Source organism: Indicator indicator, chromosome 36, assembly GCF_027791375.1.
Source record: "Indicator indicator isolate 239-I01 chromosome 36, UM_Iind_1.1, whole genome shotgun sequence".
Classification (NCBI taxonomy): domain Eukaryota; kingdom Metazoa; phylum Chordata; class Aves; order Piciformes; family Indicatoridae; genus Indicator; species Indicator indicator.
Window position 1 is genome coordinate 1817274 of NC_072045.1, and position 12001 is coordinate 1829274.

General features: G+C 43.7%; 2 protein-coding genes across 4 annotated transcripts in view; one reads left to right on the forward strand and one right to left on the reverse strand.

Annotated features, from left to right (window-relative positions):
- Nucleotides 1-4171, reverse strand: part of EPS15L1 (epidermal growth factor receptor pathway substrate 15 like 1) — a 37558-nt gene extending 33387 nt beyond the window's left edge. For all 3 annotated transcript variants that reach the window (XM_054396119.1, XM_054396121.1, XM_054396120.1), the window contains exon 1: nucleotides 4142-4171. In XM_054396119.1, coding sequence (XP_054252094.1) covers nucleotides 4142-4171 — 30 coding nt within the window. The remainder of the gene's footprint in view (nucleotides 1-4141) is intronic.
- A 1420-nt stretch (nucleotides 4172-5591) lies between these two features.
- On the forward strand, nucleotides 5592-10555 carry C36H19orf44 (chromosome 36 C19orf44 homolog). The gene is made up of 8 exons (XM_054396048.1): nucleotides 5592-5804; nucleotides 6074-6685; nucleotides 6964-7312; nucleotides 7968-8044; nucleotides 8383-8851; nucleotides 9664-9759; nucleotides 9905-10071; nucleotides 10469-10555. The coding sequence occupies exons 1-8, from the start codon at nucleotides 5592-5594 to the stop codon at nucleotides 10553-10555; spliced, it is 2070 nt and encodes a 689-aa protein (XP_054252023.1).
- The last annotated feature ends 1446 nt before the right edge of the window (nucleotides 10556-12001 follow it).

Here is a 12001-nt window from a genome sequence, read left to right on the forward strand (position 1 = left end):
AGGCCAAGAGCAAAAACATTACAATCCCCTTAGAACAGTCAGAGGCCTTAAAAAGCAAGCAACAAAACAAACCGCACAACTTCTCTCCACCTACAGGGCACCAGTCAGACGTCTAACAAATCATTATTTTGCAGTAATTTTAATTACTGGAATGTCAACTCCCAAATGCTACCTTCTTCCTTGCCATCCACATGGTTTTCCAGATGTTCTGCCTGCACTGAGGAAAAGGGAAATCTAAACATGATGAAAGACCAGTGAAGAGCATGAATTTCTTTTCTGTGCAAAGAGAATCTTCCTCTGAGTTTATAATAAACACACCAAAGCTTTACCTAAGGAGACATCCAAAATAATCCAAACCTATTCATCTAAAGCAAAAGAACACCGAGCTCTTTCAAGATCAATATTTCACCTTAGCTAGAAAGATTACATGCGTTTTCAGAAGAGCTTCCTAAACATCTTCAACATACTTCACATATCCATCAACAAAACACACCACTGCGTTCTCCACCAGTACGCTCCAGAAGATCTCAGTCTTCCAGAAGCTGGATAGGAGTTCAAAAGAAAGCTGCAATCATAACTCATAATCTGACTCATACTTTTACCCACTCTTACTTTTACCCACTTGTAAACAATCAGCATTGAGTGTGTTTCCTACTTTAGACAGGAACACAAAGGAAAGGTGGAGGTAGGAAATAGTCTGTCCAACTCGGAATGAGATCTAGTATGTTTGAACCAGCTATCACCAAATTCTCAGTTATCAGAGAAACTGGCCAAAAAACAGCTACAAACTTCTCTAAGTAATTTGGTGAGTATCCTAGAGCATGTAGAAACTGGATCCATGCCAAGATACAGAGCAAACCACTCCAGCAGCACCACTGAATGATCTCACCCCATCACCATTCTTGTCATCTTTATTTGATATTGTAAGCCATGACATACAGTTGACTTACCTGACAAGAGGTGGCAGGAATCCAGTGTAACATGCTTAAATACTGTGAAGTTTCTTCCACAGCAATATATGCTGCTGGAAAGCACTTCATCACTCTGCTCTACTTGCAGAACATTACAAAGACAAAACCTCTCTGACTGATTTACCTCAATGACTGTACCTCTATGATGAAGCCAACCAAACAAAATGGGCTCAAGTAACAAAAATAGCACAGCTGCCTATCTACCCATCACCACTTGTGACTATATCACTATTGTTCAGGATTCTGTAATTTGAGGACATCTGCTGATGAAGAACCTACACAAGACAATGTAGGTTCTCTGGCAATCAGAGAAAAACGTTTTGAAGAGTTTGCAGTTGATGAGTGGTCAAAGGATAGAACCTGCTATAGAGTGAGTCAGCCTGAGTTTACAGTTTAATGACCCTCCAGTTTCTATGCCTACTCCCCATTCCCCAAAACATCAGTTATGACCACGACTTTACACAGTCTCTCAGACACTTCAGTACCCTAGTGTCTTGCTGGTTGACCTTTAAGTTGATTTGCTGTACAAATTCAAAGTTCATGTCTCAAACTCGCACACTGCATTTGTGGGATGCAGTACACACATAGATCCATCTCCATGTCCCTTAACAGAGCTCTGGGAACAAGGCAGGAGTAAGATGCTGCCACCAGAACAATTAATAAATCCAGCTCAGAGCAGCCCTCTCTCCTGAAGTTATGATTAGATTAAGTACTTTCCTTGGTATCCTCCTGGCTCACAACTTTCTTTCAGCCACTCTTGTCACATCCTATGATGCATGAAAATAGGGGGGCAAAATCAAGGTGCCCACAAATATGAGAACCAAAAGGTGCCTGCTGCTGCCCCAGAATATTTACCATGGCCCTTAATCTACTTGCCAAGTATCCCCAGTTCTCTCAGATGACTGATTTACACAATGATCTGTGCTGTCCCAGTATCTTTAACATAGAACAGAATCATAGAATTGTTTCAGTTGGAAAAGACCTTTAAGACCATTAAGACCAGCCATTATCTAACTCTCCATAATGTCCAGAAACTGGATGAACATGCCTGGCCCAGTGGAAAGACCACTTATAAGGCAAACAAATATTCAAAAAGCCTAAGTTATCAAAGACAAATAACAACTGAAATTGGACTTCATTTAACTAGAAGAAATTAATTTCCAGGCTTCTTCCTTAGTTGTTTTTATGCATTGCCAGTTGAAACACAGGAAGTGAAATACTAGTTTGAACACTGCTAGACATCCAAATGTTCTTTGATAAAAGCTTAAATTTTATTATGGTTCTCTTCTCTGGAGTTATCTATGAGAACGAGTATGAGTAAACACTTTCACATGTCTGAATTACCCATATGGTTCACTGCTCCTAACATGTCAATACTCTTAGAACTTTCTGAGTGAAGGGACTCCAGCATAACAGCACACGTAACCTCTCCTGTTCCTTTCAATACCATTTCTAGCATTTATTTGAACCAGTCCATATGCCTGTAGTGATCACGAAGCTGAGGTTATTAAAAGATGAAGTCTAACAATTTCCAGGGACATTCTGTCTACTGCCTTGATTATCGCTAGATTACTCTTGACAGTTCAGTATAGAAAACGAAGTTTTGAATCTAGAATGCTTCTATTGAATTAGTGGGAAAATATGTCAAAATAACTGATATGTTCACAGAACATGGCCCTTTTCCCCTCAACATAAAATTCTAAGTAATACCATTCATGCCAGTCTCTCAAATACCAATTAGAATTTTAACGACACAGAAGCAGGATTTCTCGTAAAATTAATATTAGAAACCATTCTTCCTGATGTATTTCAGAACTTCCACAACAACAAACTCTTTCAACTCCAGAGTTTATTTTACATAAGTATTCTGCATTTCACATAATTTGAAATTTTTGACAATAGTTTGCATGTGCATGGAAAGTTTTGGCTGCTTCTGAACATATTCATTTATTTAAACAGATGTTCATCAGGACTCCCACTGCTATTACAAAGCTAAAAAGCTGTGCACTCTCTTAATAAAGCACACAGCAAATGACATATTACCCAAGCACCATATAACTCCATTGAAAGGCCCATTACTAAAAGAAAATCATTGTATTTAAAAAATCTGAACTACCAATAGCAGTTGTTCCAAGTATCTGATTGGCCTGGCCACGGAGTAGAAAATAGTTTTAATTCCAAGGCATTAGGGGTGGTGGGGAGTTGCTTTGCTTTTGTTTTAAAGCAAAAAAGTTCCATACTCTATGACGATCATCAGTTTAAAGAATAAACACTGTTTAGGTTTAAATTATTTAAGTGAGAAAGTAATTTAAAAACTTGTAACAACAACAACAACCACCATAATCTATGCAAGGATCCCAAACATTAAAGCAGATCTCCCAGAGGCATGTCACCCTCCTTGCATGAGCCAGGCTCCAAGTGTCTTCCACCCTCCTGCAGAAGACTCATTCTCCTGCTGATGGGTAAAAACGTCCTTTCTACTTCTCCCTCTTGAGTATTTTACTGGTGTACCTACACCTATGGCTACATTACTCATGCACCTTCCAAACATTAAGCAGTCATGACAACCCAACAGATAAAAGTAGCATTAACACCGTGTTACAAAGAGGAAAACGGGGAGATATGACCAAAGCCAGAGTCCCAAGTAAGCCCTGTTCCTCCCGCAGCCCAAACGTGGACTTCAGACCACCGTCTGTGGTTAATGCCCGCACCTCAAATCCAGAGCCTGAAGCCCGGCGAGGGAAAGCTCTCAGAAAGCCTCGGTGCTGCCGTACCCCTTCCCCAGGGCACAGCTTCGGGGGCCTCTATGGAGAGCGCCAGCGCCTTTTGTGCCCCCATTGAACCGGACGGCGCCGGCAGGCTCTGCCCCGAGAGGCTCAGCTCCGGCCCGATTACAGAGTATAGCCGGGGCCCACTCGCCCCGCTCCGGCCTGCTCCCCACCGAGCACCGCGGGCCGAGCCCTCCCCTGGCCGCGGGGAGAGGCAGGGCCTATGCCCCAGCGCCGACCCGGCCCCGGATGCACCCGCCGATGGAAGCGGGAGCAGCACCGGGGAGGGCCCACGCCCTATCCCAGATCGGTGCTCGACCGTCGGGACCAGCGGGCCACATCCTCTCCTCAGTCGCGTTTCCCCTCAGCAGCGTCCGGCCGTCGGCGGGCCGGGCTAGTTACCTGCTGGCTGAGAGGGATGAGCGCCGCCATCTTCCTCCCACTGATTCGAGCAACGGCCGGGGCGGAGGGAAGGCGGGGCAAGCGGCAGACCGGCTGCGCCTGGCACCGTGTGGCCCCGCTGGGCCGGGCCTCGACGGGCGGCAGCCGGGGCTTGCTGGGTTGCTGCTGCCTGGTAGCTTGTTGGGCAGCTCAGGAGACGCGGGAACAAAACGGAAACAAAACGGATGCGGTTTATCTGTCCCCGGCAGCCGTTCTTCACGCCGAGAAGCTAGCTCTGCTCTCGCTGCCCCGTCCTGCCGCAGCTCAGCCCCTGCTTTCCGCAGCCTCTGCTGCCATCCCCGGCTCTCCTCCAGCGAAGCTGGCGGTGACCTACCTACGCTGTGGACAAAGTAGGTGTAGGGAAGACCGCAGCTGCTCTGTCTTCCAGGGGACTGATTCAAAGCACTGATCGACCTTTTAACAGCATGATCTGCGTCCAACTTTCTCCTGGACAAATCTATTTTACTTAATTACACTAAATCTTGTCAAAACTGATCTTGCTATGATTCCTCTACGATCACAAACAACAAAGTTAACAATTTAAATATTGAACAGCAGCCTGAATGAGGCTAGATCATTGTGGCCACAAAAAAAACAGATGAACAGAAATTTGTTGAGGGGAAAAAAGGTAACGTGTGACTGTTCTTACAGCAAAACTTCAGTCCTTGATCAGATTAGGCAGATTTTATTTTTTTAGTCTAGCAATAAAGAATCAAAACAGACACAAAAATTTAATGTTACCTTTGTTTCATCTCCAAAGTTGTCTGCATAGATCACATCACCTATTGTCAGGAAGTTGTCAAAAACTGCCAGCTCGCACCTTTGAAGGAACAGGGTAAAAAACCATCCTAGGATGCCTCTTTGTTGTTTTTTTTTTTCATTTTTCCTTTAACAATATGCTTATATACTCAGTGTAGAGCAATTGTGTCAAGAACCCGCAGATTTTTGCGGATTTTCCTGAAGGATTCTCCCGTTTTGGACAACTGTTTTCAACAATCAAGTGACGGGAGCTCCCTCCCCATCAGCTCCCACACTCACAGCCCATACCGGCAGCTGCCCCACTGCTTTCTCCACCTCCCTGCCCTCCCTCACCCAACCTCCGTCCTGGAAGCGCACCGTGACCCGGAAAAGAGTCCAGTGCGACCCCGAGGGACGGGACGGGACGGGACGGGACGGGACGGGACGGGACGGGACGGGACGGGACGGGACTGCCACAAGTCTTACCCCGCCAACCCACACCTACCCGCAGCTTCGCGCCTTCAGGGCCTCTTCCATCCTATGGCAGGATCTGATTGGCTGCGCTTCCCTAACTGTTTGTGAAGCGGGATCGGATTGGTTCAGTACCCCGAGGGGAGGAGCGGGCCGCCACGTGCCCACGCGGCGAAATTGTAGTCGGCGCACTGCTGTTAGTATGCCTTCTCGGGATTGGCTGGTATGCATAGGTAGGAAGGCTGTGCGACAAGCCAATGAAGGAGTGGGATTTTGGGGAGTCAGTGTCTCCGGGATACAGCCCGGCGCTGACTGTTCTCGCCTCGGCCTGGGGAAGCTGCTGTTTTCTCAGGGATCTTTGTCCCGCATGACTCCGATCGCTCGGGCGCGGAGGGCCTCTGCGGGTGAAGTGCAGGTAAGGAGCCAGCGCTCGTCCCGGCCTCCGCGCTGCCTCAGCGCTAGCCGTTCTCGGTCAGTGCCTGAGCAGCCGCTGGCCCCGGGACAGTTTTTGAGCCGTGCGTGGGGAGGCCCCACACTGGAGAGTGGGAAGAAGTGGCCCGGTACAGGCTGGGAGGAGGGCAGGGCCGTGGGAAGCGTCAATGTCTGCTCAGTCCGGGGAGCTAGGCGCTGAAGCGGGGCACCTGTCTCCGCTTCTGAGGGCTCTTGACATCCTCTTCTCGGCAGGGGCACAGCGATACTCCTCGCAGAACCTCCACATCCGGGCTTATCGTCCTTCCTCGCTCCTGTGGTGACGTCTCCGTGGCTGGGGCAGAGTTGGAGAAAACTGGAAGAGCTCCGTCCAGCCGCAGCAGATTCCTAGAGGTGCGCAACGAAAATGTGTGTGGAAGCCAGTGGTGCCAGATAAAGGGAAATGCAGCACAGACCGTTACCGGACACGTAGCGAGGAGCCCTCCGGGTAGCGCTTTTCACACACGGTCAAGCTCAACTCTGAGGAAGGTGGCACAACTAGAAAGTAAAATCATGAATCGAAGGAAGCAGATGGAATCGCAAAACACTGATTTGGGCCTGAAGTCTTTGGGTGAAGAGTCCTCCTCATCTGCTTCCAGTCATGAACACAGTGCAAGGGGCAAGAAATACCCGAAGAGTTATGCTACTGCCAGTGGAAACATGACACACAGTAATGCCTGTTCTAAAGAAGAGGAAAACATCAAAAGCCTTAAAAAGAATATTGTGGTTAAACCGCAGCTTGGTTTGGATGGTGGTGAGGAGGAAATGAGAGAAGTGATGGACAATTCTTTGGATTTTTCTTGTGGAAATGAGAATTGGAGGAGTGTTGTGAGTGGTTCCAAATGGGGTGTAAAGGTAAATGCAGACTTTTCTGGATTATGTATTTTTATTTACACTTTCAGAAAATTGTGTTCAATTTGTAGGTCACTTTTTATTTAGATAACACTAGAAACAGGAAATTTTAGATCTGTGGCTTGTTCGTGGTATAATTTGACTTCACAGTTTAAAATTACTGGGGTTTGCCCATTATAATTTGGTTTGTTTTTAGTGATTTACACATAACAAATGAAGAAAGACATCAATTTCTTTTTTGTGTTCTGCAAAAGGGTAAGATTCCTATTTCATCAGAAATGCCTCCTCCATCTCAAAAGGCAGCTTCACCAGCAGAGGTATCTAAAGCATCTTATTATAGCAAAGACTTGATGAAAAATGGTTTTGGTGGAGTTAATTCACCAACACCACTGGCCAGCAGAAACCTGTCAGTACACCATAACATGAGATCTCAGGCCCTGTCCTCTGTGAAAGACAGTACTGTAAAGATTACTCTGCTTGGAACAGACAACACCAAGCAACTCCAAATATCACTTGAAAGTGACAGAAGTGAAATAAAATCATTGGATGACATGTTTTCCAAAGCAGCTGATTCAGAAGATTTCATTAGCAGGAGCTCAGATGGTAAGTTAGTTCTAAAACATTGTCTGGGTAGACTTGGCAAGAACTGTACTAATAATCTGCTTATGAATTGGTTGATAAAAATGGTGGAATGGGATGGGTTGGGAATGGCAGAATGGAAGGGACTGTAAAGACTGTCTAGTTCCAACCCCTCCACCCCCACGGATAGGGAGGTTTCAAAAACATCGCTTGGAAAGGATTCACTGGTGTAATTTTACAGAAATCAAGGAATTATGTGGATCTGTTTCTTTTTTTCTGGTGTAGTTGTATTTTTCTTGCCTTTTGATTTAATGGGTTCAGTTTAATGATGCTTCTGTGGGTATGCTTAACTATCACGTTAAAACAATTGCAACATTTAGAATAGTTTTCAAGTATAAACGGGACAATGTTCTAATGGGTCTGAGTAAGAACAAGGGTAAACGACGGGCAGCAAGAGCCTGATGGGCTTGGGTTTAGCAGATCCACCGACAGCCAGAAAAGGAAACTTTAAAAGAGCTGCTGCTAAGTTAAATGTTCAGAGTGACTGACTGCTGTCACTTTATAGTATTATACTTTAAGAAATGCAGCCCTGGTTTACTTTGTTCCTTTTTCTTGTTTAAGAGAAAGTGTATTGTAAGTTATATGCAAATTCCCATGGCAATATGGCATTTCATTGCAGGCTTCAGACTGAATATTCTAAGCCTTGATGATTTGACACCAAATACCACCAGTGAGGCAGTAGAATTAAAGCAGAAAGTAAGTGGAAATTCCCTACTAGCACCTATTTCTGTTCTGTCTTTGGTGGAGGGTGGATATTCTAAAGTAAATATTTATGTTCTACTCATGGGCTCTCTGCAGTGGGCATATCTCACTAGCTGGAAGATCAGAATTTTGCAGTCTGCTGAAACCTGACCACGTTTTTTTAGTGTGTGCATTGCCATAGTGTTTGCAAGGTGGCACAGAAGGGCAGTGTTTTCATTTCATAGAACAGCAGCTGACTCTCAGTGCTATGCAGCAGACCAGATGAAGAATGGAGGCACATTCTAGATTAGATTTTGTTGGTTCTCCTAACATACAGCTGTTTTGTTTTATAGGAGACAGACATTCAAATTACTCAAGGATCAAACAGAAATCCAAAGAAAGATACATCCCTAGTGGAAAAAGACCAGGCTTCCCTTAAAATGGCCTGTGCAATAACTGGCATGAATGATGCTTCTGAAGGGGATGATGAAAACAATGTGACTGAAGCTGAAATCTCTGAGCATTTAAGTGGAGTTTCTGCAGATTCCCCTAGACACAAACAGGATTATCTCTATCATGATGAGACAATTTTTAACTCAGCATATTCTGAAGACTTTGAAAGGTCTCTAGTGGCAACAGACAGAGGATCTGTATTGAAAGAGTCAGAATATTCTGAGAGCTGCACCTATTCTGGAAAACACCCATCTTCAGCATCATCACCTTCATCTACCAGAAAGCTGTGTGGCCAAGCATGCAGAGTCACTGTCAAAGAAACTGGGGTTCAAACAGTAGACCCCTCATTTACCTACTGCTGGCCAAAGGGTAAGTTCATGAGATGTTGCCCTACTTGGAGAACTGTCACATTTATATTTTTGTGGTAGCCTAGTCATCCTTTATGGAGTTCTTAGTTTCAATACTGGCTTCCTCTGGCAGACAAATTAAAAGTTTTCTAAAGCCCAACACTCAATTTGGCTCTCTGTAGAGAACATTAGGATGGGACAACAGTGCAAGAACTTGTTTTAGCTAAAAAATCCTAACAGGAGCTCTGTCTGGCTGAGCCTAGTGTTAGTTAGCCACTAACACTAATGGGTGTTAGTGACAGCCTGTGGTAGCCCGAGTGATGTTCTCAAAAGGAATTGACATTTTAATTGTATCTTTCCTGTTATAAACAATCCTATTGTGTTGTTCCTGAAGTGATCACCTGTGGTAGAGTTCTTCCTTGCTTTGTGTGTATTTCTTGGGTAAGCACTAAGGCTCCATTTACAAAAGGCCTTTCTTTTTCCTCCCTCTCTTCACTTAAAAGGAACAAGTGGTAAGAGCTGCTTCTTCCCACACTCAAGGAGGAGAAAATAGCACTTCAGATGTATTTGAAAACAGTAGCTTTTTCAAGTAGAAAAACCTTTATTTTTACTGTTCAGGGTTAGAAAAGATGCCTCCTGCAGTGGCACGTAGCATAAACCTAAGAGTAAAGAAACTGTGGAGGTCATAGAAGTACTGGAGCATTTTTTTTAATGACTGAATTCCCTGTTAAGCTCTACAGTGGTTCTGTGGCCACTGCTGAAGCTGAACTAAGTTCTAGTATTCAACCTTTCCACCCTCCAAACCCAGTAACTCCCTCTTTATCCTATTCACAGCAAACACCTCTGCAGTACTTGACCCACCTGTAGGAAACAGTTATGTTGATCCAGTACCTATTGCCAGTCACGTCATCAGCATGGATGCAGTAGAAGGTACTGAGAAAACATTTTTCTTACTATTTTACTGGATTTTATGCATCTAACCCCCCACTTGGATTGTTCAGTACTTATTCTCAGCCTATGACATGTCAGAGAGATATACTCTCTATTTCATGAATTAACTCTACATTTCTTGCAGCCCTGACAGCATATATCCCATCAGTTCTTGTTTTAAATGCCATGTTGAAACAGCACTTGATGTTGACTCAGCAGTTTGTAGAGAACATTCGGCACCTTCATTTATCCATTGTGGAGTCACTGGAGAATGAGAAGTTCCACTACCATACCCTGGAAGAGGCTAAAGAGGTATTTAGCATGGACCAGGCAGCAGCCTAAATAGACTAAGGGCATGTTCCTTTCCAAACGCTTCCAGTAGTTGCAGCAAACAGATTTTTTTTGGCATGTTATTCATTAATTAAAGTTTGTGTTATCACTGAATAAATTACTTCATAGAAGAATAGTGTGATGTTTGTGGCCCTACTAGTAACAAGTCAGGAGTTTATGCAGTAAGGAAAGGAGTAAAGTCCTCCTGAAAGCCACAGTTTTGAGACTTGCTGGAACATTCTGTTGTACTCAAACCAGTGACAGAGTATTAGTTTCTGTGGCTAGTATAGAAAAATGCAGCTGTCCTGACATGAAGATTATTGAATGCCTGAAAGTATTTATCTACATAAAGAAATTTGTGTATTAACACTTTTTGCAGTACATCAGTGCTCACAGATCTGCACGTCTAACAATCAACCAAGTGCATGAAGAAATTGGGAGAGCACAGGAGGAAAAGCTGCCTTGACTCTGGATTTTAAATTGAATTTCCATTTACAGATCTCAAGCTAGAAGAAGAAACCCATCCAAACTGCACAGGTAGTTACTACAGATCTTTCCAGTACACAGTTTAAGTGCTATGTGTCTTAATATACATAATTTATTTTCTGTTTCTGAATTTAACAAACATGTGTGATACAGGGCCAGGCAGGAACATGCAGCCAGACTATGCTAGTGTTCAACAATACAGAAACCAAGAAACCACGTCCTTCTAGAAGGGAGTATGGTGTGTGCATGTTTATCACATAGATCATGTGATCTGTGATCGTGGTAGAAGTGAAAGTCTCTATACTACAGCAGCCAAGGAATGTGATCACAGTAAAATAAAGACCAGGGCAGGCTGTATTTAAACAGTTTTGTGTATAACAAGCCTTGTTAGTTTACTAGAAAACCAAGCACAGGAAAGTTAAGATGAATTTGCTGCAAGGAAGGCACATAAACACCATCTGGGAATCCATTTGCTTCCAAGTATGAACCAACAATTTATTTCTAGAAAAGTGTTTATTGGAAGGCAAAACAATAAAATTCAGAAGTTGGTAACATACAGATGTTGTATGCTGATTCACAGACAGTTACAGTTCCACAGCTACAGTAGATCTAGAACAAACGGGTATTCACCATAGTAAATGAATGGGTTTAAGAGGGCTTCTGCTATACAAACAAACGATTCTGGAAGAAGTTACCACCACACAGACCTCAAGTGGAATGCAGTGTCAGGGTCTAATATCTTTAGCTGGTGGTCTCTGGAAAGAGTTACAAAAGGGTTTTGTTTCTCATTTAGAGTAAAGGAAGTTTCCAAGAATGTTTCATTGTTAGAAACCTGCAGAGCAGAGAAAATGATTCTCTCTTCTACTGAACTCTAATTAGCTTTTATTAAAGGGTATATACAAAAATATAAAAAGCTTCAAGAATGTCTTCCATTACAAAGCGTTGAACATCCCTCAGAGCGCGTGAAAAGCTAGAGCAGTGAACCCTTGTGTTCTGATCAGAGGTGGGACTGCAGCAGCTGGTGTGTAGGGGTGTAAGTTGTATGGTAGGTTCTAACAAGCTCGCACAGTGCTCATAGGTCACCTGTACTGGAACTAGATGCTTCATTCCCCTTTTAGACATTAGGATACACTGCTCAGCATCAGTCTGACTTGATCTCAAGGCAGCACCCCTCCACTTCAAATAGAATTAACCTTTTGAGAGAAATAAACATACATTACGGAACTAGAGAATACACAACCATATCAGATAACGTCTGTATACCACAGGAATGAATGATCACAAAATCACAATCTTGCACCAGGGACAGGTTGGCTGGGCTTTAATTCTAATAGAAAACTGGTAACTAATTAAAAAATGTTGTAAAATAAATATAAGTTCTTAAACTCACTAGACATGTCAGAGGAACGACTGCCCTTTTTTAAAC

What these genes read in the sequence shown, in the direction of transcription:
- C36H19orf44 (XM_054396048.1), top strand. Translation starts at nt 5,592, where the DNA reads ATGCCTTCTCGGGATTGGCTGGTATGCATAGGTAGGAAGGCTGTGCGA. An exon ending in ATGAGAATTGGAGGAGTGTT is followed by an intron (nt 6,686 to 6,963) that starts GTGAGTGGTTCC and finishes GTTCTGCAAAAG; the next exon opens with GGTAAGATTCCTATTTCATC. An exon ending in TACCTACTGCTGGCCAAAGG is followed by an intron (nt 8,852 to 9,663) that starts GTAAGTTCATGA and finishes TCCTATTCACAG; the next exon opens with CAAACACCTCTGCAGTACTT.